The sequence below is a fragment of the Vulpes lagopus genome, chromosome 2 (assembly GCF_018345385.1).
Source record: "Vulpes lagopus strain Blue_001 chromosome 2, ASM1834538v1, whole genome shotgun sequence".
NCBI classification, from domain to species: Eukaryota; Metazoa; Chordata; class Mammalia; order Carnivora; family Canidae; genus Vulpes; species Vulpes lagopus.
In genome coordinates, this window is record NC_054825.1 from 72,926,562 (window position 1) to 72,950,817 (window position 24,256).

Consider the following 24,256-nt stretch of genomic DNA (forward strand, 5'->3'; position numbering starts at 1 on the left):
CTGGTCTCCTCCTGTGTAAACGGCAGCACACATCCCCTACCTTTCAGATTTTGATGAGGATTAAGTGATTTAAAATGTATACAGAGGGAACCCTGGGTGGCGCAGCGGTTTGGCGCCTTCCTTTGGCCCAGGGCGCGATCCTGGAGACCCGGGATCGAATCCCACGTCGGGCTCCCGGTGCATGGAGCCTGCTTCTCCCTCTGCCTGTGTCTCTGCCTCTCTCTCTCTCTCTCTCTCTGTGACTATCATAAATAAATAAAAATTAAAAAAATAAAATAAAATAAAATAAAATGTATACAGAAAGTGTTTAGGGATGCCTGGGTGGCTCAGTGGTTGAGTGTCTGCCTTCCGCTCAGGCTCAGGTCGTGATTCCGGGGGTCCTGGGATTGAGTTCCGCATTGGGCTCCCCACAGGGAGCCTGCTTCTCTGTCAGTCTCTGCCTCTCTCATGAATAGATAAATAAAATCTTTAAAAAAAAAATCTTTATGTGTTAAGACATATAGTAACTGGGCAGTAAATGTTTGTGCCATTTTATTTTATTATTGCCGTAACTACCAAATATCACTACATTGTTAAAATCAAACACCATTAAAGTACCACCTGGTTCTTTCAGAATGTTGGTCACCAAATGGAATGTTAGCATTTCGAGGCAATTTTAAAATCTCTAATCTTCTCGCCTCCTTGTTTCGCTATGTAGCAAGACCTTACAACCCAGACCATTCCTTCACCCAGCCCCCTTTCTGCTACCCCTGAGCCTTCTTTGGGTGTGGGGGTGGCAGGGAAGGGGGGTGAAGTGCAGAGTTAGTGTCCTTCTTCCGCTCCTTTTATCAGACAATGAGATGCATCAGGTCAGCCCTGGGCGAGAAGATGCTTCATAACAGCTTCTGTGAGGCTCCTGGGCTTAACGGGCACACGTCTGTGATTTTCATGGGAAATGTAGAAGGCAAGGCACAGGTACACTTTTATGTTAGTCACTCTAAAAAGGAGGAGGAGGTCCATCTTGGCACAGCAAACCTGTGCTTGGAGACATTTCAGCACGCAAACATAAGCCAGAAAAGCCTGACCTAGGGCTGACTGTAATATACCCAATAAATAACCTTGCCTTTCACCTTCCTTTCTTGGAGCCTAACAGTAAGATAGGTTTGCTGTAACAGCATTGCATTAGGGTGTTTTTCTGATTACAATATAATTTTTTAAGAAAACATCCATGTGGGCCTGACTCCTCCTGTATGAGGCCTGACTTGTGCTCTGTGCTCCCCTGCTACACCCCTCCCTCCACCCCTGCACACCCTCACTCCCCTACCTCACAGGCTTTCTTGCTTTCCTTCATGGAATATAGCCAGGTTTTGCACATGCAAGCCAATCACCCCCTCCCAGGGTGCACCTGGAGAGCTCTCTCCCTCTCTCCCCCCACCATCCTCCACCCCCCTCCTGTGCCTTCTCTCCTTCCCTCCTTCTCCCCCTCCTCCCTTTTTCTGCAGTTATCCTTGTGGGCCCCTCAGGTGATCCCTTGTCTACTGTGTGGGAATGTGGTTGTCACCACATTCACCGCATCTTGTTTTGTGGCTCACAGATTTCACCTCTGCTGTTGTGTCAGAAGGCATGGGAGTTGTTGGAAGTTTGTCACTCTGCAGAGAGGGAGTGGACAATTTATATATTTTGAATCCCTCTGTTAACTCCACACTAGAATCCAAGGTTTTGTGTTTTGGAAAAATTGATACCGAGTGTGAGCTTGTGGTTTTGGAGACAGGTCAGTCTCTCAGGAATACTTTACGGTGAATAGTTTCACCCATGTGCAATTTTTCAGCATTGCCGAATGTCTCAAGCCATCCAATAAAAAGGATGGGACTGGAATAAGAGACAGAATCATCACTGACAAGAAACGCAGTCTACCACAGATGCACTCAGAACTCTGTTCCTCGCTCAGTTCTAGAACGTTGAATGGGGTGGTTTGTTTCTCTGTGAACTTACAAAGAATGAATGCTTAGTGGTCTCTGGGTACTTTATTCTCACAGATCTGCTCTCCCAACATTGGGCAGTGGGGTTTATTTAAAGGTCTGGAGGGTGCATGAGGGGTGAGAGAAAATCAGAAATAAGTAGTTCTCTTAAATTAGCTTGTCCCTTTATTTTTAACATGGTGAGACTCTTAACTTTATGGATTGAGTTCTACTCAGCTGACATCAGAAATTCTAGATTGTGGTCTTTGGGCAGCCATGCATTAATGGTGTGACCTCAAGATGTCATAACTACTCTGTGCTTCATCTTTTCCAGCAGCAAAATGATCATAATATCTTTTCCTACATCTCCTTGGGCTGACTTGAAAATATAGGAAAGAATGTGTGGGAAACTTGTCCTGAGCACTTCAAAGATGGCTATTTTGAAATGTCAGTAATTGTATCTCTTGCTCAGGACTGCCCACCCCTGGCCGCGCGGCCAAGCCTCTACCCTGCCCGTGGGGCTATGCCATCCACATGTGTACTGTGAGGGCTGGCATCGCCTCCCTGTCTTGCATTCCCAGCATATTTACTTTCTGAGTGATCCCACCAGTTCCACTGAATGGAAGAATTGAGCTTTTGCTGAGAGTTTTCCAGCTTTCTGCCCACACCAATACAGAAGTTAGCCATTTACAATAGAGAAGAGGAGAGACACTCTATAGTTTTCGCCTTAAAACAGACACAGTGCCTACCAGGGATCCACCTTGGGGTCTGCTGCCTGGGTGAAAGTATCAAAGTGTTTCCCTCTGCTACTCTAGAGTTACTTACCATTAAAGCTAAAAAAGACCTCACTGGTCCCCATCCAAGTGTCTCCATTTATACATAAGGACACAGGCCCAAAGTTGGGAAGCCCTTGTCCAGGGTCCCACAGCAGATTATTGGCAAAGGTCGAGCTGAACCTGAACCCAGTCTGCTGACCCACAGGTCAAATTTTCCTCCCATTCCACGCTGCTTCCGTGAGGCTGATGCCAGGACAGCTGAAAGCAGGGGGATCAGGATGAGAAGGAAGAAATAGTATCAGGCAAGTGAGGGCCAAGGAGGGAGGCTTGAGATGCCCAGCCAGGACTCTCCCCTGCCCCTGCTACTTTGTCCACTTTTAGGGTACACCTCAGATTCTGAGGCACCTGGAGGATTTGGGGTATTTCTCACAGGTGCTTGCCCTGTGCTGGGTCTGAAACCACATGGGCACCAAACTAGATGCTGAGTCCCCACGGCATCAGTGAAAACAGGCCCTGGTATTTCCCCCATCACACCAGGGAGTGGGCAACACGGCCAGACAGGGAGCTTAGAATACTCCAGCACAGGCATCCCTGGGTGGCTCAGAGGTTTAGTGCCTGCCTTCAGCCTAGGGTGTGACCCTGGAGTCTCAGGATCAAGTACCACATCAGGCTTCCTGCGTGGAGCCTGCTTCTCCCTTGCCTGTGTCTCTGCCTCTGTCTCTCTCTGTGTGTCTCATGAATAAATAAAATCTTAAAAAAAAAAAAAAAAAAAGATACTCCAGCACAGTGGGGCAGTGACCCTGAAGGAGGCATGGTATTCCCTGGGAGAAGAAGCCCAGGACACTTGGCCAAGGAGCAGTATAGGGAATGGATAGGCAAGGCTGATGGGCTTTGGGTTGGGCTGGCCTGGGTTTAAGGCCCAGCTCTGAGTGATGCTGAGTAAGTTACTTCTCTGACATTAATAGGAATTTCTTCCTCAAGGGGTTACTATGAGGAACAAATGCAATGATGTTTGTAAAATATCTAAGTATTCAGGGGTACCTGAGTGGCATAGTTGGTTAAGCATCTGATTTTGGCTCAGGTCGTGGTCCCAGGGTCTTGGGATTGAGTCTGGCATCAGGCTCCCTACTCAGGTGGGGAGTCTGCTTCTCTCCTCCCTCTGCCCCTCCTCTGCACTCGTGTGTTCTCTCTCCCTCTGCTCTCTCCCTCAAATAAATAAATCTTTAAGAAATATATCTAAGTGTTCAGTAAATATCAGCTAAAATCAAAATTAATGGGTAAGGATCTGGTGGCAGGTAGCAGGCAGGTGCCAAGGTACCTTCCCATACCTGCCTCATGGTCCAACATCTAATCCCCATGGCACCAGTGGAGGTGCTGTAAATCCCCTGCAACCCCCCATTTTACAGACAACGTCAGTAACCTTGAGAGGCCAGGGAGCTCCTCAGAGCTTGGAGATGTGTAGTTCCTGATCCCGCCTTTGATCCCTTTTTTCCAGATTCATGTGCTCCCAGCTGCCCAATCAGGTCCTGAAGAGCATCAGCATCATCGACAGCCCTGGAATCCTGTCTGGGGAGAAGCAGCGCATCAGCCGAGGTTAGTGCCCACCACAGGCCCACCCCTACTGCGGGGCTGCTGAGGCTCACTGTCAGGCAGCAGAGGATTTCTGTTTCTAGGAGATTCTATCCACCCCCCAGGATGCCTTCAGCGGCCCTGGACAGCCTGGGGGTCCAGAACTGGAGGGGCCCCGAAAAACAATCGGGAGGCATAGATAGCATCAGAGGTTCTGCATTTCAACTGAGAAACTTCTGGAGTGTTAGCTAAAATCTCTTAGTCCCTTTAAACGCTGCCGTCTGCCACTAGTACCCACCTCAGATAATTCTTGTGAGTTTAAGAGGTGACATACATATCACTACTAACCATTCCCTTGGACACGTATGACAAAAAATAAAGGAGATGAGTAGTCACTGCAAAGGAGAGAAGCCCTGCCTCCCACTCTTCCCCCCTCCCCTGTCAGCACACATCCCACTGTCCCACACCGGGGCCTCTGCAGCACCGTTATGCATCACCCTTTGTTGTGGTGCCAGACACTGTGCCGTATGCTGGGGATGCAGCAAAAACAGGCCTACTTTCTGCCCTCATGGAGCTCATGTTCTAATGGGGAAGACAGACACCAAGCCAGTGATCACAGGGAGATAGAAAGTGAGAACTGAGATGGAGCATATATTAGGGTGGAAAGGGGAACTAGCCTGGCCCTGGGATGTTGGGAAAGACTCCCCAGTGGAAGTGACATCTGAGCCAAGACCTAGCGTATGAGTAGGAATTACCTGAGGGAGGCCCTGCAGTGGGGAAGGAGAGACTAGAAGGTGTTCAGAGATCTGCGGAGAATAGAAAATGCTTGAAAAGTGACATCTGGGCTTCTTTGACCTTCAGATAATGAGGCTGAGCTATAAACAATATCTAGACCTGTAAGCCATGGTTAAGCAGATGAGCCTGCTGTCTCCTCCGCCCACCCTGGTGAAGGGCCCATTGGGTGGCCTGGAAGGCACAGCTTATTCAGAGTGAGGATGCCTGACTGGGAGGACACTAGGGTGGATTCCTGCAGTCACAGAGGCAGGTCAGGTTCCCCTGACCCTTGAAACAAAAGACAGTCCTTTGAGGCTCTGCTGGGAGGGAGAAGTGGAGCAGATGAATTGCTGCTGTCACTTGTCCCTGATAAGTCTTCACGACCCCTTGGATAGCAAGTCCATAGAACTGTGTCTAGAAGTACCAAGGTTGAGCAGGGATGTGTCTGGGGTCATGGCCTCTGGTTCTGGCCAGATGGTGAACAACCCCGGCACCCATGGAGCAGAAGTACAGCTACATAGGCCTTGGGGACACTCCCAGGAGCTAGAAAGCAAGGTCCTAAGATGGGTAAAGAAAGGCCAAGGCCTATAGGCCCTCCTTTCTCATGGCATTTCAGGATGCTGACTTTGCAGCCTCCATGGACTCAGATTCGTGGAGAGCTGAATCCTGCCTGTGCCTTCACCTATTCAGTCAGGGACTCTGGACCATTAGGCCACCCTGAGGCCTCCGAGAACATTGCTTATAGAAAAAAGCATAATACTCTTCTCTCATAAATATATGTTAGATTTAGTTTCAGTTATAAAAATAACGTTTGTTGTAAAAGATCCAAGCAATGACTAGGGGTGTACGAAATCTCTCTGTCACAATTAACAATTGTTAATGGTGTTCTCCAGCTCCTTAGAGACTTTTTCCTGTGCGTGTACAAACATACCATTTTTAACAGAAATGCAATTTCCTGACACATTTTCTACAACTTGATTTTTTTTTTTGCCATAATGGTCTGTCACAGACATCATTCATTCCATGCTGGTATTTTCAAATTACTTTATTCCTCTTAATAGGTGCTTAGTTTCCATCAAAGGGACCTCACATAGTTTATTTAACTAATTTGTGGAAATTGTGATGGTGAGTAATTTTTTACTGTTACAAAGAGTGCTACAAATAGACATCATTTTTGTATCTTTACGCCTCATTGCCAATAGATTTTTTTCAGAGCCAGTTTAGGACCACTCATCTGGCCCCATAAAAGTTGCTCTGCAGAAAAAAATGTTTTGTTTTAAAAGGAAAATAAAGCAACCCCACTCCCCACAGCTTTTCTAAGCTCTCCATGTTTTATTGCTGCTGCCAGTTGGCCGATTCTAATCATCCATGGTCTTCAGGGCTTCTCCTTTGCCTAGTAATTAGAAGTCTTTCAAACTGTAGCTCCTTTATAGTAGTGTCGCATAGCATGCTGCTTTCAGGATGCTTTGAAGACCAGTTCTTTTTAACACTATATAGTAATCTGACTCATATCCTGGTCCGACTTACTAGGGCATGTACTTACTCACATCCTCTGCACAGAAATAGTACACATGGTGCCAAGGAGTCGGTGCTCCGGCAGTGCCTGCCACCCTGACAGCTAGAGCAGCTGGTGGGGAAGGACCTAGAGCTGCAAATGGTGATGGCGCTCTGCACCGGGGCTGATGTTCCCAGGCTTCAGTACCAGGCTGTGTTTGGGACAGTTGGTGGCTGGAGTCACTTAGCTGTCAGTTTCAACACATTAATTCCAAAGAGTCTATACAATTTTAAAGCTGCTTCTGCTTAAACTGTTGCAAACAGTGCTGTGTTCCCACTCATCCTCACCCTGCTTCCTCCTTCCAACTTCATAAATTACAGCACCACCTTCACCAGGCCCTTAGGTCAACACTGGATGAGGCAGTAGGTATGAATTGTGACCCCGCTGAACATTTGAAACATCTGCCACTGACTTTATTATTAGGACTCTGACTTCCTTATGGGTGTTCTGTCTATGAAAGAGAGAAAAGATGCCAGCTGCTGTGCCTTTCCTTGTCCCTTGCTGCAGCTAATGGATTAACCCTCAAGAATCTCATCAGGGAGATTCCTCTTACACATCTGCAGAGTCTTTTTAGGTGTGTATCCGCAATACACAGTATTGAACAGCAGTGTAAGTATAAGAACAGCCACCATATATTGAGTCCTTGTTATATGTCTACACTGTGCTAATCACTTGGGATTTGCCATCTGTGTTAAACCTGTTATACTCATGCACTGACAGTAGCTCAGCCCTGACAAGTAAACCCCACTTGCCCTCACTCCCTTGGGAAAGCAGAGCCTTCCAACGACCATGAGAGCTCTTTCCCCACCTGCTAGGCAGATGAGTGCCTGAGCTTGACAGAGTAAACACTATTGACAGGGTGCCACTTCTGGAGAATAGGTTCTGAGGACGAGTGCTGGACAGGCAGGCAGTGCAGCTGCAGGAGGAGGTGGTGAGGGGTTGGCGACTGCTGAACATCCCAGAAAGACCTGCTGACTACACCACACACTCAGACCTTGGCCCATTAGCGTGGGACAGGGAGGTGACAGTGGGATCGTGGAGCTTTGTGCTGTCTTGCTAGGGAGCGAATGGGGAAGGAGGACTTGAACTGGGGAGCTGGCCTCACACCATCACTGACATCCCCCAAGCACCCCTAGGGCATTGCCCAGGTGTCCAGAGCTCTGAGGACCAGATGGTCAGTGAGGGTGCAGCTCCAAGAAGGAATCCTGATGCCTTAGTGGTGAGAGCAAAAATGGAGACTCTGAACATGTCCTGAATATTTGTGTTTTCTTTCTCCCCACCCCCCACCCCCCAGGTCTTTTCTGTGACCAACATCAATCAGTCTGTAGACCCAGAATCAAACAAATTACTTTCCTTGGTCAAGGGATGGAAATCCTGAATGTAGTATAGCGAGAAGCATGGGGAATAACTTTAGATTCCCTGGGTTCAACTTACCCGTGTGCTGCTTGCATGGCTTCAGGGAAGCTGTGAGTCTGTAAAAGGAGGGAAATAATAGTACCTCATGGGTTCATATTGTTGTAACTGAATTAATACATTGAAAGCAGAAAACGATGCCCTGCCTAACACACAGTAAGTGCTCAATATATGTTAGCTCTTCTTACTATTTTCATCATCTCATTGTATCATTGTTGTTATTGTTGAAGGCCAAAAGGTTCTCCAAGGCTGAGTTTTTGGGGTTTGGTTTTTTTTTTTAAGATTTTATTTATTCATGAGAGACATAGAGACATAGGCAGAGGGAGAAGCAGGCTCCTTGTGAGGAGCCCCATATGGGGCTCGATCCCAGGATCACAACCTGATCCAAAGGCAGACGATCAACTACTGAGCCACCCAGGTGTCCCTCAAAGGCCTAGTTTAATCAGCCTTTATATTGGTTTCTGGCTTCTTAAAGTCTTCTGTCTCATAAAGTAGGAGAAATTTTAGTCAAGTTATCTGCTATGTAGTTTGTTGCTCAGGGGCTGTATATTCTATTTTTATTTTTTTTTAAGATTTTATTTATTCATGAGAGACAGAGAGAGAGGTAGAGACACAGGCAGAGGGAGCAACAGGCTCCATGCAGGGAGCCTGATGGACTCGATCCCAGAACTCCGGGATCACACCCTGAGTCAAAGGCAGACACTCAACTGCTGAGCCACCCAGGCATCCCTGATGGAAAGAATTTTAAGAGAAACAGACATTGTGTGCATGTGCGTATGAGTGTGATCTTTTTGGTATTCTTTTATTTTAGAGGTGATGGTATAAAAAAGTGATGCATAATGTTAAAGGCATGCTAGAGACTATTCTTCAACACACATTTATGTTGCTTATCCACTGGATGGTAAGCACTTTCCTGGATGCCAGCTTAAAAATGAGCTAGACACAGGCCTTGGCCAGGGCACTCATACTCAGTTGGAGTGGACAGACCTGCAAACAAGCCAGGTCTATCCTGTGTGTTATAGAGAAGTTCTGATCAAGAAGTATAATGAGCAGGGGACCACCAGCCCCCAGTGGGAAGTGGGAGGTAGGTGATCAATGAAGCTACTTCCCCCTCCTTTTTTTGGGAGGGATTTGCATTCTCTCCCTCTGTCTCTCAACAATTTAGTAGGTTCTTTATATATTTACAAAATCATGCAACCATCACCACAACTACTTTTAGAACATTTTCATCATCCTGAAAAGAAAGTTTACACTTATTAGCAATCACTATCAGTTTTTCCCCAACCCCCAGACCAACCACTAATCTACTTCCTGTCTCTATGGATTTGCCTATTCTGGACATTTCATATAAATGGAATACATGGCCTTTTTATCTGGCTTTTTTCACTTAGCATAATGTGTTCAAGGTTTATCCATGTTACAATAGGTATTGGTACTTCATTCCTTTTTATGATTGAATAGCAGTCCGTTGTATGGCTGTGTGACATTTTATTAATTCACCAATTGATGGACATTTGGCTTTCCACTGTTTTGGCCATTTTGAATAATGATCATTCATGTACAAGTTCTTGCAAAAATATACATTGTTAGTTCTCTTGGGTATTTACCTAGGAGTAGAATTTCTGGGTCATGTGGTAACTCAGTGTTTTGAGGAACTCAGTTTTCCGAAGTGGCTGCATCATTTTACATTCCCACCAGCAGAGTACAAGCATTCCAATTTCTCTACATCCTCATCAACACTGTCATTTTGATTAAAACCATCCCAGTAGGTATGAAGTGGTATTTCATTGCGGTTTCAATTTGCATTTCTCTGATGGTTAATGATGTTGAGCATCCTCTCGTGTGCTTTGTTAGCCATTTGTATATCTTCTTTGAAGAAATGTATATATAGATGCTTTGCCTATTTTTAATTGGATTATTTGTCCTTCTATTGTTAAGTTTTAACATTCTCTATGTACCTCTATACTAGTCAGATATATGCTTTGCAAATATTTTATCTCATGTCCTGGGTTGTCTTTTCATTGTCTTTATGGTATCATCTGAAGCACAGACATTTTTCATTTTACTGAAAGCTAATTTGTCAATTTTAATTTTTGTCACTTCACCTAACCCAAGCTCATGAAAATTTAATCCTATATTTTTTTCTGAGAGTCCTAGTACTTACATTTAGGTCATCGCTGCATTTTAAGTTAATTTTTGTATATGGTGTGAGGTTGAGAGTGCACCCTGATTCTTTTGCATGTATATGTCTGGTTGACCCAGTACCATTTGTTGAAAAAGACTGTATTTTCCTCCACTGAATTGTCTTGGCACCCTCACTGAAAATCAGATGGCTATAAAAATGAAGGTTTATTTCTGTACCCTCAATTCTATTTCGTTGATCTATGTGTCTAACCTTATGAAGCCACACTTCTTGATCAGGGCTTCCAGGTAAATGAGTGAGTTCATTAGCCAGCAAACTCAAGACCTTATCAGATAGGGTGAGAATACAGTAAGATGATGGTATGAAGCTCTTACCACAGCACCTGAGTGGTGCGTAGTCAAGGGAAAGATAACCATGGCTGCCTTTAGTATTGCCTGGAAGAGGCATCAGAAAGGGTGTGTTCAAGATGTGTGAGCTGGGGCCCTTTGAAAGAACGTACATTGTGCGTATGGCTGGAACGTGGACATGTGATGGGTGGGCACTTGTGACAGGAGACTGGGTTTTGTCCTTAGGGCTGCATGGAATACTGAGGAGTGCAAGGGAAAGGATGACATGGTAGAGAGTTCTGTAGAACAGAATGTATGTCTTAAGGTTCAGATCCCGAAGCCATTTTTATGTTTAGAGCTTGAGCTCAAAGCTTGTTTCGGAGCTTTGTTTGAATTTGGCAGCAACAGAAGTGTCTATCCCCAGGGACTGGGGCTGAGTACCGATGATTTGTCGGCAGATCCTGTTTTCTGGCAGTGTTAAGACCAGTTGGAGTGTGAGGTCCTGGACACCACTCACTTCTTGGGCCTCCAACAGGAAATCCTGGTTCCTTTTTGTTTGGGGGAAGTTTGCTGACAGACGCATTCATGGCTCCTTTTCCGCCACTGCCACAGGAAATTCCACACCACAAGTGTGGCTTCTGTCCCTGATGTGAGCCCGTCATCGCCATGACTCAGAATGGTATTCGCCAAGCCCTGGCAGTTATTTTTAGTTTTTGTCAATATTTTAAATGCATACTTGATCATGAGGAATAACTGCTTCTACTCAGACTTTAAACCTACCTAGACTTTTAAATGAAAAACAATTTTTTTTGGTAGAGAGAATATCACTTATCTTACTGTCCTCTATGGAACACCTCATGACCATCAAACATTTCATAGACATTGGGATACAGAGATTAGTCAGAGAAAAATTTTGCTCCTTACTCTTGAGTAAGTAATAATAATAATAGCTAATACTTAACACAGCGCATTGTGAGTTGCTTTCCATATATTTTTAACTCATTTGCTTCTCACAGGAGCTCTATGAGGTAGGAACTATAACTACATTTCATAGGAAAGAAGACTGAGGCATAAGAGGTTAAGTAACTTGCTCACAGTCCTATAGAAGTATGGTAGATAATCTCAAAAGATGCCTCCTACTCCCACCACCATGTACAGTGCCTCCCAATATTTATACCCTGGTGCAGTCTCTTCCCCTTGAATCTCAGGTGGCCTTCTGATTCACTATTTGATGAGTAGAATTCAGCAGGAGTGATGCTTCATGACTTGCCAAGTCTCAGTCAGAAGAAGTCCTGAAAGTACCAGCTGGATCTATGGGCAGCCAGCCAACTGACACCTAAAAAGTCCAACTACCTGGAGACCAACATACAGTGAGGGAAGCCCAGGCTGGTCACATGAAGAAGCCAGGAGGCACAGGCAACCTTGCAACCTTTAGACTAACTGAGGTGTGAGTGAAGAAGTCATCAAGGACAATCAGCTCCACTGAGCTCTCAGATGGTTCCAGCCCCAACTACCATCTGATTGTCACCTCATGATATTCCCTAGTTGAGAACTACCCACCTGACCCCAGTCAATGCTCGGACCAGAGAAAATAGTAAGTAATTATTTAAGCCACTAAGTTTTAAAGTGACTGATAACCAAAGCAGCTAGTAAGTAGCTGAGTGGGATTCAAACTACACAGCCTGGTTCTAGAGTATGTGCTGTTAACCACCAAGGGGCAAGGACACAAACCAGGAAAATCTCTCTTTGTCTCTCTCTCACTTTCTCTCACTGTCACTCACACACACACACACACACATGCACACACACACATACAGCAGCACTGGGCAAGAGGTACCTACCAGCTAGGCCAGGTTTCCATGTAATTGACACTCTCTGCCTTCACCACCAAACTTCCTGGGTTTTTTACCTTCAGCAATTGTTGATGGTTGCCTTTGGGAAAGACCGTATACAGTGCCCTACATTCTCATTCAAAAGGTAGCAGAAAGGAGAAGTTTTCTTATATAGAATATCTGCCATGCACCAAACTCTGCTAGGTTCCTCCTGGTCCATTTCTTGTGTCAGGTATTAGGTACTTTACTTTTAACAGAATGAGATAGACTCTGTCACACTTTACTGGAGTATACACTGAGGAGGACGATGGATGAGCAGAAATACAAAATAAATGCAAGTTGAAACCAAGACTTGGAGAAAGTAATTGCTGAGTCCCACAGCAGGGGCAGTCCTACTTTAGATAGGGCGTCAGAGGAGGTGTCTCTGAGGAGGTAACATTTAACTTAAGAATAAAAGGACTAGGGATCCCTGGGTGGCGCAGCGGTTTGGCGCCTGCCTTTGGCCCAGGGCGCGATCCTGGAGACCCAGGATCGAATCCCACGTCGGGCTCCCGGTGCATGGAGCCTGCTTCTCCCTCTGCCTGTGTCTCTGCCTCTCTCTCTCTCTCTCTCTCTGTGTGTGACTATCATAAATAAATAAAAATTAAAAAAAAAAAAAAAAAGAATAAAAGGACTAGCCTGGCAGGGCACTGGGGGAAGGACTTTGTAGACAGAGGCTAAGGATAGTTAAGAACTGGCAGGTCCAGGGAAGGCTAGAAGCTGGTGAGTAGCTGGGAAGTGGTGAGCAGTGAGGTCGGGAGAGTTTGCTGGGGGGAGCTGTTGGCCTTAGGGAAGCACATGGGTTTTATTCAGAGAGAAATAGCGACTGAAGGATTCTTTTTTAACGTTCTCTTGATTATCCAGAATTATTGCTGTTGAGCATCCAAGGGTTCTTGTACTGAACAGTAACAGAACGAGCCCTGGGTCTGCCACTCCGCTTCTGTGGGTTTGTTTGGTTGGTTTTCTCTTCCCCAGTTGTTGCTGTCATGTCTTCTTCTGGGGGACCTGTTCTCAGGTCACCCTCTCTCCGCCCTCCTTCTGCCCTGGAGTTGATGAGTCTCTGAATGAGGCCATGAAACCCTACTGCTGTGATTCTCCAGCACCCAGACCCCCAGCAGGGAACTTGTTAAAACAGGCTACTTCCTGGCCTCAGCACAAATAACATGGGAGGTGTGAGGTAGGGCCCAGAAAGCAGCCGGTCCAGGGTGCTGCAGCGCACTGGTCCCCACCTGGAGGAATCTGGGGTGGTGCTGAGTCTGCTTCCTGAGCCTGCCCTTTCCTGTGCACCCTGCCCTGCCATCCCCGAAGCCAAGTGAAAGAAGAGATGATTACAAATTGGGAAACCTACCAAAATGGTGTGCCCCATATCTCTGTTCTGCCAGCGTGAATGCTGCCCTCTTGGAGGCCAGGACGGAAGATGTGGGGGGTGGGGGGAATCTTTGAATGGGGCAGGAGCAGCCTGGCACTGGGCTGGGCTCTGTGACTAACCACCATCCTCCCAGGCGAGGGCTTTGAAAGGAAGGAGAGGTAACTACCCCATAGTGGTCCCCGAGTGACCCAGTAACTGTGGTTGTGTTAGCTCGAGAGTGTCTGACAGGGAGTACTGGCCTGACGCTGCTATCCTCTGCCTGGGCCTTCAGCCCATGTCGGAACACCCCCAACATTTTATTTTTTTAAGATTTTATTTATTTATTCTTGAGAGACACGCTCAGAGAGGGGGCAGAGACACAGGCAGAAGGAGAAGCAGGTTCCATGCAGGGAGCCCAATGTGGGACTCGATCCCAGGACTCCAGGATCACGCCCTGAGCCGAAGGCAGACACTCAACTGTTAGCCACCCGAGGGTCCCGAAAGAAGGGATTTTAAAAATATTTCTCATTTACATTTCAGATGTTTAATAAGTTCACTGCTATAATGAGGACATTCTTGTTATATTATCTCCATCTCCGTCACTGTGCACTGGACCCCCAGACAGGAGAGTGGGAGGGATAGATTGAAAATGCAGGATTCTAGGTGGAGGTGGAACAGGATAGTGCCGAGCAACACTGACCTGCAGCATTTTTCCATTTCTCAAGTGCTTCTGCTTACCAACTGGGTGACCTGGGCCACCCACCTTACTCCGCATCTGTGAGCCTCAGTCTCCTCCTCTATAAAATGGGAAGAAAAGTGCTTTCCTCAGAGAGTTAGATCTTGTGAGGATCTGAGTGATTGGTGTAAATGCCTAAGTGCTCCACAGACATCAGTAATGAAGCATGCATAGAGTGAGAGGATCCAAAGTGTGGCCAGAAGTCAGGTCTCATGTACCAGCGCTGCATGGCTAGGCATCTCAAGCCAGTAGATGTAGATACGTGCTGAAAATAGCAGCATTTTCAGGGCATCTTTGCTTTCCATGAAAGCAGAGAAGGAGGTGGTGAGATGCAGGCAAGCTCACTGTGAGTCCTGGAGGAGGCTGACATGAGTTCAAATTCCAGCACTCCCCTCCCACCAACTGTGGGAGCCTCAGTTCACAGTTTTATAAAGGTACAGGGTAAATTCTCCCTCCCAGGGTTGTTTGAAGATGAAGTGATGTAACAGGTATTAACCATTTGGCAGGGAGTCATGGTGGTTTAACTTCGTTCACTTCGTGGAATTGGATGGTCCCAGAATAGGTGGTTCAGGATTGCAGGGTCAGCTCGGCTAAGGTCTCCAGCATTCCCCAGGGAGATCAGATGGTGGCAAGTCCTGGGACCTAGACCAACAAGAACCTGGCTCTTTCAGGAACCCAAAAAAAGGAGAGGGGAGGATAAAGGAAATATGTGGGCTTGACAGTAGACCTGTGCCAGGAATGATGGGAGAATGCAGCCCAGGAAGGAAGCTGGGGGAACCTGCTAAAGACAATGACCCAGAGGAGGTGTTCTCTTGTGGCTGAGGCCCCAGCTCTTGTCACTCTTCCACTTCTTGTTGCCATTATCTTCTTTCTGGTATCTGGGGATATTTCTCACATGTGCCATGACGCAGTTTCCTTTAGAAACCTCCACGTCGCCTGGTTTCTTTTAGTCTCATTCTCAAAATCACCTCCTGTTTGAATCCAAATCACAGAGTAAAGCACAACCCAGACCATTATTTAGCATTTCATCTTTCCAAAGTCGACTTCCGTCCTACCACCATTTTGCACAAGGGTGTGTACATACTTGAGATGAAAAATTGAAGTTACAGAAAGATGGTGAAGAGTATCCCAGCTGCACACCCAGTTCCTCCCCCAGAGGAAACCCTGTCGGCAGTGTCTCCCAGAGCAGGAGGGTCCCACACACTGCCCTGCACCCAGAGTTTTCCACTTAGCAGTAAATCTTGGAGTGAGTCCGTGTCAGGACCTTAGAGCATTCCATCATACAGGTCCACCCAAATTAACAGCCAGTATCCTTTTGATGATTTGCTGTTCCAGACTGTGCTACAGAAGGTAGTTTTGTACACAGTGCAAACACGTACAGTTTGCACACTAGGGTGCATATGGAACTCAAAACAAATGAAGAGAGAAACTAAAAATCAAACAGACTGAGGGTCTGTTTGCCAGAGGGGAGGTGGGTGGAGAATGGGAGAAACTGACAAAGGGAAGTGAGAGGTACAAACTTCCAGTTATAAAATGAATAATTCACAGAAGTAAAAAGTAAAGCATAGAGAATATAGTCAATAATATTGTAATAACATTGTATGATAAGTGCACTTGGTGTGGTGAGCATTGAGTAATGGATAGAATTGTCAAATCACTGTGTGGTACACCTGAAACTAATATAATATTGCATGTCAGTTAAAAAAAAAAAAAAGATGCAGTCCTAGTAGTGAAATTACTGAGTCAAAAGGAACTGTGGGGGATCCCTGGGTGGCGCAGCGGTTTGGCGCCTTCCTTTGGCCCAGGGCACGATCCTGGAGACCCGGGATCGAATCCCATGTCGGGCTCCCGGTGCATGGAGCCTGCTTCTCCTCCCTCTGCCTCTCTCTCTCTCTCTGTGACTATCATAAATAAAATAAAATTCTTTAAAAAAAAAAAAAAAAAAGGAACTGTGGTCTTTTTACTGAGTTAACTGATGCCAAAATGCCTTTTCTAGAAGATGTCCCTACTTACATTCTCACCAACAATAGAGTAGTGCCTGTTTGCACACATCCTCCCCAACCAGGAGCATTACTGATTTTTTCCCCTTTATCTTCACCTTATCTTTGATAGGTGAATGGCATCTCATTAAAATTCAAATTTTCATTTTTATTATTAGTGTGATTGAGCACCTTTGCATATTTACCCAATATTTTAAAGTATTTCCTCTCTGGAGTTATTTGACCATTTTGAAATGCTGTTGGTAACTATGTGAACTTTTATTTAATTAAATAAGTGAGTCATTTTTTAAATAAGGAACCCAGTGTGGATTCACATGGTCCCCATTGACTTGATCTACCTCTCCATCTGTGATATAAACCCAGAAGTAACTATCTCTGGGTAATAGTTTGGCTTTAAGAGCAGATTAGCTGATAACAGGCTGGCACTGGTCTTCATGACTGGCTGTTGTCCAAATGCTCACAGAACACTCACGCAATGCTGGGATTGTTTAAAAGAAGCAATAGGGCAGGGCAGGCCAGCAGTTGCTTGCAAGCTGTTTGTTGATTCCAAAGTTGTCATCTTGTTTTAACATTTCTCTTTAGAAAAGTGTAGCTTGAAGAAATATTGTCTTTTTGCCCTTCTGAACCACAGAATGACAGAATGTATTGTCAAGGTAGAAGCCTTGATTGTAAACATTTAGCCTCATCACACTTGGGTGGAGACTGTGTCTCATTGGCCTTTTGCCTCAAGAAAATCCAATACAAGTACAAACTGACTGTCTGATTTATAGATGTATTGTGAGAGACTTTCTTGCCTGAGATACACAACACCCACTCGAAAACAAGAAATGGGCTATCTCCATAGGCATGACACTTGATTTCTGGATTTGCTTACTTCTATTATTAGAAGTTTGGGTCTGATGATCTCTTAAGCATTCTTGAATGCTCAAATTCTGAGACTTTTCCTTGGGTAATTTCTTTCAGCATAGACTTACTGGCAGTTGGGTGACAAATTAAACTTGAGGGCAACTAGAGACCCTTGTAGAAACATGCAAGGACCTTCAAATCAGTGCTATGCACCATAGTACAGGAGTCCAATGGAACAAATAGAGTAAAATGAGACTTGTTACTTGATCGTTTTTCCCCCTTAGATTTAGTCATTGGGTATTCCTATAACCACCTGATTTATTCATTTATTATTTATTTATTCATTTTTTAAGATTTATTTATTCATGAGAGACACAGAGAGAGAGGCAGAGACATAGGCAGAGGGAGAAGCAGTCTTCCTGTGGGGAGCCCAATGCAGAACTTGATCCCAGGATCCCGGGATCACAACCTCAGCCGAAGGCAGATGCTCAACCACTGAGCTACTTGGGCATCCCCGGTTTTATGTTCTTATGCTGGTATTGTAGCCATCTGATATCTACTATAGTTAATTTAAAATCTGTTAAAAAAAAACTCTTACTGATCATCTAACCCATCTGATTTATTTGGAAACTGAGGCCCAGCAAAGCAAAATGGCTGAACCAGGCTCCAGAACCTGTGGGAATTTCTTGGTAAATTCCCACCAATCTCTCTCTCCAGCAAGGAGCACACAGGGGTGCTTTAGCTAGGGTCAGTGCTCTTTAAATGGACCTGCTTCTTAACCTAATTTTTAGTCTGAGTTGGAAAATGAGATATGAAACCCAATTTCCCCTTTGACATAAGTCACGTGACCAGAGGCCACGGTGTTCATCAGGCTGAATATTCAAATGGAGCCTTTCTCTGTTCCCCACCTATGTGCTGTACGGTGTGATCCAGTGATGTAAGGGGCCTTTGGGGTCACATGGCCCCCATCTGCCCCATCGTTATCTTTACAGCATCCCCAGAGGGAAGAGAGACAGGCTGTGGGGTTAGCTTGTTTATTTTAGGAGGAAACAGGCAACGATAAATTCGTTCACAGAGTTTGGACTAAATTCCAAAGGAAGAAGGAGTTGGGAGAGGAAACAGAAGATAAACAACACCAAGCCCATCCAAGGACAGATTCAGTCCTTGGTTTTATTTCAACTATGGTATGTTCAGTGGCTGAACCCCCTTCAGGCCAGGCACAGTGAGACAGGGAACTCTGTAATCATGGGAATTTTCTTGTAGGCAATTACACTCTAAGAGGTGGCCACTAGCAACTGAACACTTCGAGGCAGACACACGCTAAACCTCCATAGTGTGTGCCTACATGGAGGCCACTTTTCTTCTCTGGCAGTCTTATTCCATCTCCAGGACAGGGTTTAGTATCAGTGCCTCCCCACACCCACCAGGAGCCTGGACCCATGCCCCCCCCAACTGCTACCCCCACCCACCCTACCTATGCCTCTGATCAGCTTGGGGCGAGACGAAGTAGAGAGGGCAGCAGGAGCAAAGTGTCTGTGACTCATCTCCATACCAGCTTGTACCTGTTGCTCTGGCAAGTATAGCTGATCAAGGGCTGACTCTTCCCCCAGAGGTTACGTGTAGTTGCAAAGACACTACTTCACCCTCATGGTTTCTTGAGATGGTGATAGGCTAGAAAATGCTAGAAATCTAGACCCTAGCTAAACACCATTATAGAAGAAAAGGAAAGCCTTGCTCAGTAATATTGTTAGCCCAGTCACATGTGGACCAATAATTTTTACAATATGCTTATTTTTTATTACAAAAATAGTATATGTTTATTGTAGAACACTTATAAAACTACTTTACTTTTAAAAAGATCAAAAAGAAGAAAACAAAAATCACCTCTAATGCTACCACCCTGGTGTACATGTGGTGCCGTGCAGTGGATAAAAGCACGGGCTCTGGGATGATTGAATCCTGGCTCTCCTAGGAAATAGCTGTGTGACCTTGGGTAGTAAGTTACTTAACCTCTGAGTCTCCATAGCCTCACCCGTAAAATTGGGATGATAATAGTACCTGTTTCTTTTTTTTTTTTTAAGATTTTATTTATTTATTCATGAGAGACACAGAGAGAGGCAGAGACACAAGCAGAGGGAGAAGCAGGCTCCATGTAGGAAGCCCAATGTGGGACTCCATCCCAGGACTCCGGGATCACACCCTGAACCAAAGGCAGATGCTCAACTGCTGAGCCACCCAGGCATCCCACAGTACCTGCTTCCTGGGGTTATTGTGATGATTACAGGAGATTATGTTGATTAAAAGTGCAGGAATGTTGAGAGAGCTTAGTAAATATTTGCTGCCATCATTTATTTTGAGCAATCATTCCACACCCAACCCCAGTCATATTTTCAGAAACAACCTTTTCCAGCTGCAAAGTAAACTCCACCTGGAAACAATACAAGGACTCCTTGCACATGTTTAACTGAAGTGGCTGTTATTGTTAACTGAAGTGACTATTTTTGAAAATGTATATTTAATACCTGAGTAATCCCAGATATTTGATGTTTATTTTGAGATTATTTGTACTTCCTATTATTAGTAACAGCTCTTTTTTTTTTAGAAACTCACAGCACTATTGAAGCCTTGCCCTCTAACTTGCTAAAAATCAGTTATACTTCTTGTTCAAGTCAATTCACTTAATTAATCAAATTTATTTTATTGTTTTATAGATTTTACTTATGTATGTACATATGCAATACATATGTGTATGTATTATAGTAAAAACACTTAAAATGCAGTCTATCCTCTTAAATTTTTTAAAAAGATTTTATTTGTTTATTCATGAGAGACACAGAGAGAGAGGTAGAGACATAGGCCGAGGGAGAAGGAGGCTCCCTACGGGGAGCCCACCGTGGGACTCGATCCCAGGTCTCTAGGATCACGCCCTGGGCTGAAGGCAGCGCTAAACCGCTGAGCCACCTGGGCTGCCCTAAACCACATTTCTGTTACTCATTTGTCTGCCAAAGGACATTAAGGTTGTTTCCATATCTCTGCTATTGTGAATGGTGATGCAGTAAACATGGGAATGCTAATACTTCTTTGAGATTCTAATTTAAATTCTTTTGAATTTAATTCTTCTGAATCCCCAGAAGTGGGATTGCTGGGATCATATGCTAGTTCTATTTTTGATTTTTTGAGGAATAACCCAAATTTACTGAACATCCTCAATTGTAGGTACCGAGTACTGGGTATACAGTGGTAAACAGAAAGAGATGGAGTCTCTACCCTCACAGAGTTTCTGTCTTATAATCACCAAAAAATATATCATTGGAAAGTGTACGTGTTACCAAAGAAAAATTGTTGGTGGTCTAAGAATAATCCATCACAGGGAACCTGATTTAGATAGTACAAATTTCTGTGATGGGCTTTTGGAGGCCAAGTATGATTAAGATTTGCCCCCTGCTCTCAGGCTGCTTATAGTTTAGTGACTGAGCTGTGGCTCCTGAGAGTTCTTCCTCTCGGGAGTAAATAGGGAGGGAAGGTCTCTTCTGCTCAGGTGGGGGAAGGCCTATTGGAGGGAGGTGACCACAAGGGATGCGTAGTTGGAGATGAAGAGAGAGCAGGGCATTCTGGGCTGGGCAGAGGTGCAGAGGCACAAGACTACAGGATGCTTTTGAAGAGGGGCAAAGAGCCCCAGCATGGTTTATAGGGTGGAGTAGGGTTTAATAAGAGACCTTGAGAAAAAGCTGAAGAGGTAAGGTGGGAGCTAGTCACAGAATTTATAAACAATTATTCTAAAAGTCATCAGGGCACTCAGAATTCTGGAGGTTATCTCCAACTCCTGAGAAGAGGTGGGGACCATTTGAGGGCAATATTGGAGAGGAAGGAGCCTGGAGACAAGAAGTGCAGTTAAGAGGTACTGTTCACATACTCTTAATGCCTGTCCGGACAGTCTGCATTGGACAGCCAACTAGGTCCTCGAGGGACACAAAGATGGACATGATGCCAGGAGAAAGGCTGATGATACCCCAACAAACAGCACAGTCAAAGCTGTGGTAGGGGAATGGGTGCCCTGGTGTGGACAGGAGCTACGAGCTCTAGAAAGGCTAGGCCAGTGCCCCACCAAAGATGGGAGGTCTGAGCAGAGTCCTGGGCCATGTCCAGCTGGGCAAGTGGCTTCCCCCACCCCAAAGATGGGGCCAGAGGCATGGACAGGGAGAACCTGGCCTCTGTTCTGGCCGTCCTCCATTATCTTGCATCCTTTTATTGACACATGTCTTGTTTAAAACTCATGTAATTAGCAACTTGGCTCTGGGAAGAAATTTAAGCATTTTTTTCTGTTCTATTAAAAACAGACTTTGGCAGTCTCAAGGCCCCCACCCTATATTTACCCGAGCAAGGGGGCAACTGTTCTAATCTCAGATGTCATTTCCTGGTGGGTCCCTTTGGATGGAGACCACAGCTTCCATGGAGGCTGTGATGAAAGCTCCTGATTGGGTAGAAGGCGCCCCTTCCTTCCTGCCCCCTCCCTTTGTTCCCAGAATGTGGAGCCAGGATGCCAAGCTGGGATCTTCCACAGGACAAATTCTCTTTCTCAGCTGCCAATGCTATATAACTTGGGCGGGGAGGGTCCTTTTGTGAAGATAGAAACTACATTTTTAACCAATTGGGCTGATGACAACCAGTTTTATTCTAGAATAATTAAAGTTCCATTAGAAGGTCTTATAGAGGGAAGCCCCGGTGGCTCAGCGGTTTAGCACCGCCTTCAGTCCAGGGCGTGATCCTGGACACACAGGATCAAAGGCCGCATCAGGCTCCCTGCATGGAGCCTGCTTCTCCCTCTGCCTGTGTCTCTGCCTCTCTCTCTCTCTGTGTCTCTCCTGAATAAATAAATAAATAATCTTTTTTTTAAAAAAGGTCTTATAGAATTGAAATGTCTACAATAGAATGAATAAATTTTAAAAATACAGGGCACCTGGGTGGCTCAGTTGGTTAATTGCCTTCAGCTCCGGCTATGATCCAGAGTCATGGGATCGAGTTCCACATCGGGTTCCCTGCTTAGCAGGGAGTCTGCGTCTCTCTCTGCCTTTTTTTCTGCTCATGCTCTATCAAATAGATAAATAAAATCTTTTTAAAAAAAATTTTTAAAAATACATTGAACACCATGGGGCAAGTCTGTCACGATACTGGTTCCTATGCCTTCCATAAATACTCATTAATACATACATGCACGCACTACCCCCACATGCGTGTACACACACACACACACACATAGGTTTGTAAGTGCCCTAGGCTCTGGTACATTCTGCCTAGCTGGAATGGATTCTCATAAACTCAGAGCATCCTCATCCCTGACCCATCACCATGAGAGACTCTCTTATCACCTTAGCCAGAAGGTATGAATCTTACGAAATTACACAACTGTCAAAGTTCCAGTGGATGAGCCAAATTTTACATTAACCTCTTTGATGAAGACTGATTTTGAAAAAAAAAAAAAAAAAAGACTGATTTTGACTAAAGCCTAGGGCTCCTGCTTCAGCTCCCTTCAACTCTGTTCCCAGCCAGATGAGCCATATAGTACTGTTGATGAGCAGATTTCAACTTCTTGGTCCACCCAGCAGTTTGTGGAGATGCATAGCTTGAAACAAGTTAAGCAGCCTTGAGTCCATTCTCTTTCCTTCTTTCTTATTTTTTTTTAATTTTTAATGCCAATCTTATTGAAGTATAATAACATAATGCACTCATTTTAATTGTACGGTTTGGTGAGTTTTGACCAGTGCACTTTAGTGTAACCATCGCCATCAAGAAATAGAAACTTTCCATCTCCCTGAGAAGTTCCTCCTCTGTCCATGCCACTTTGCAGTCAGGCCCAGCCCCACCCTCAGCCAGAAGCAACCACTGACCTGCTCCGGTCACTGTAGCTTGGTTTTGCCTGTTCTAGAATTTTGTATAAATGGAATCCTACAGTGCATACTATTTAGCCTCAGGCTTCTGTCATCACTCAGTGTGGCATTTCTGAGATGGCCCCATGTGGCTGCGCATGTCAGTAGCTCATTCCTTCTCTTGCTGAGCACTATTCCACTGGTACAGTTTATCCATTCACCTGTTGCGGGACATTTGGATTGTTTCCAGTTTGGGGTTAGTATGGATCAAGCCAGCAGCCTTTGTTTTATAGATGTCCCTCAGCAACCATTCCAAGCACATCCTAGGCATTTGGTAATCATTAATGAATCCCTTTTTAACTTTTGTATTTGAAATGTATTGTTGGATTTCAAAATGTTTGGTGTACTTCTAAGTTCCAGAGACAGGTGTTCCAGAAGGTTGTTTAATGCCAGTTCTGGGAATTGTGAACACAGTTTTCCACAGAAAACACTCAGGCCTTCAGGAAGTATTTATGGAGGCCCGCTCTTGGTGAGCACTGCCTTGGTGCTGTAGGGGTAAAAAGGCCCCCCCCCCTTGGGGCTTCAAGGCCCCCTGGGGGAACCGCTGTGACCTCAGATGGTACAGTTCTGTTGGGAGCTATAAAACCTGTGCGGGGGCCGGGACCTGGGAGTGGCTTTTCAGAGGCAGAGTTGGGTCAAGTCAGAGTTGTGGTATTTCCACTCAGAAGGGGGCACCAGGTGGAAGAGGCTATCTGTAAGAATTACAAAGCATGTTTGGACCAAAAACAGGCAATTCCAAGTGTAAAGACACTTGTATAGGCCAAACAGAATAGCAGCAGAGGGCCCATTCTGTGTCAGGGCCCCTTGTTTTCAGTTCGCTTCAAGTAGTTCTGTCACAGACCTCCTTAGCATAGTGAGGCTGAACTCTATTTGCTAATGGGGACCTGACCACCCTCTGTACCAGAATCTTTGGGAAAATCCATTACTCTCCTACTGGGTACAGTGGATGCCCTGATGTACCGGCCAGTATGACTGCACAGCACTTGCATAAGCCAGGGTGTATCTGCAATTAGAATCATAGCTTTAGGGGCACCTGGG

The 24,256-nt window shown here is 45.3% G+C and overlaps 1 protein-coding gene and 1 long non-coding RNA gene across 4 annotated transcripts in view; one reads left to right on the forward strand and one right to left on the reverse strand.

Moving 5' to 3' along the window:
* Window positions 1–24,256, forward strand: part of EHD4 (EH domain containing 4) — a 76,885-nt gene that overhangs the window by 25,457 nt on the left and 27,172 nt on the right. Inside the window, exon 3 of the mRNA XM_041743165.1 lies at window positions 4,209–4,306. Within this exon, the coding sequence (XP_041599099.1) occupies window positions 4,209–4,306 (98 nt within the window). The remainder of the gene's footprint in view (window positions 1–4,208; window positions 4,307–24,256) is intronic.
* The window catches only part of LOC121484237, a 38,270-nt gene that overhangs the window by 3,530 nt on the left and 10,484 nt on the right, over window positions 1–24,256 (reverse strand). The window contains exons 2-4 of one of the 3 annotated variants that reach the window (XR_005985972.1): window positions 8,046–8,083; window positions 4,134–4,279; window positions 405–976 (exon numbers count right to left, since the gene is read on the reverse strand). This is a non-coding gene — a long non-coding RNA (uncharacterized LOC121484237). Of the gene's footprint in view, window positions 1–404; window positions 2,972–4,133; window positions 4,280–8,045; window positions 8,084–24,256 lie in introns of those variants that run through there. The other 2 variants (XR_005985970.1, XR_005985971.1) reach the window with 2 other exon arrangements.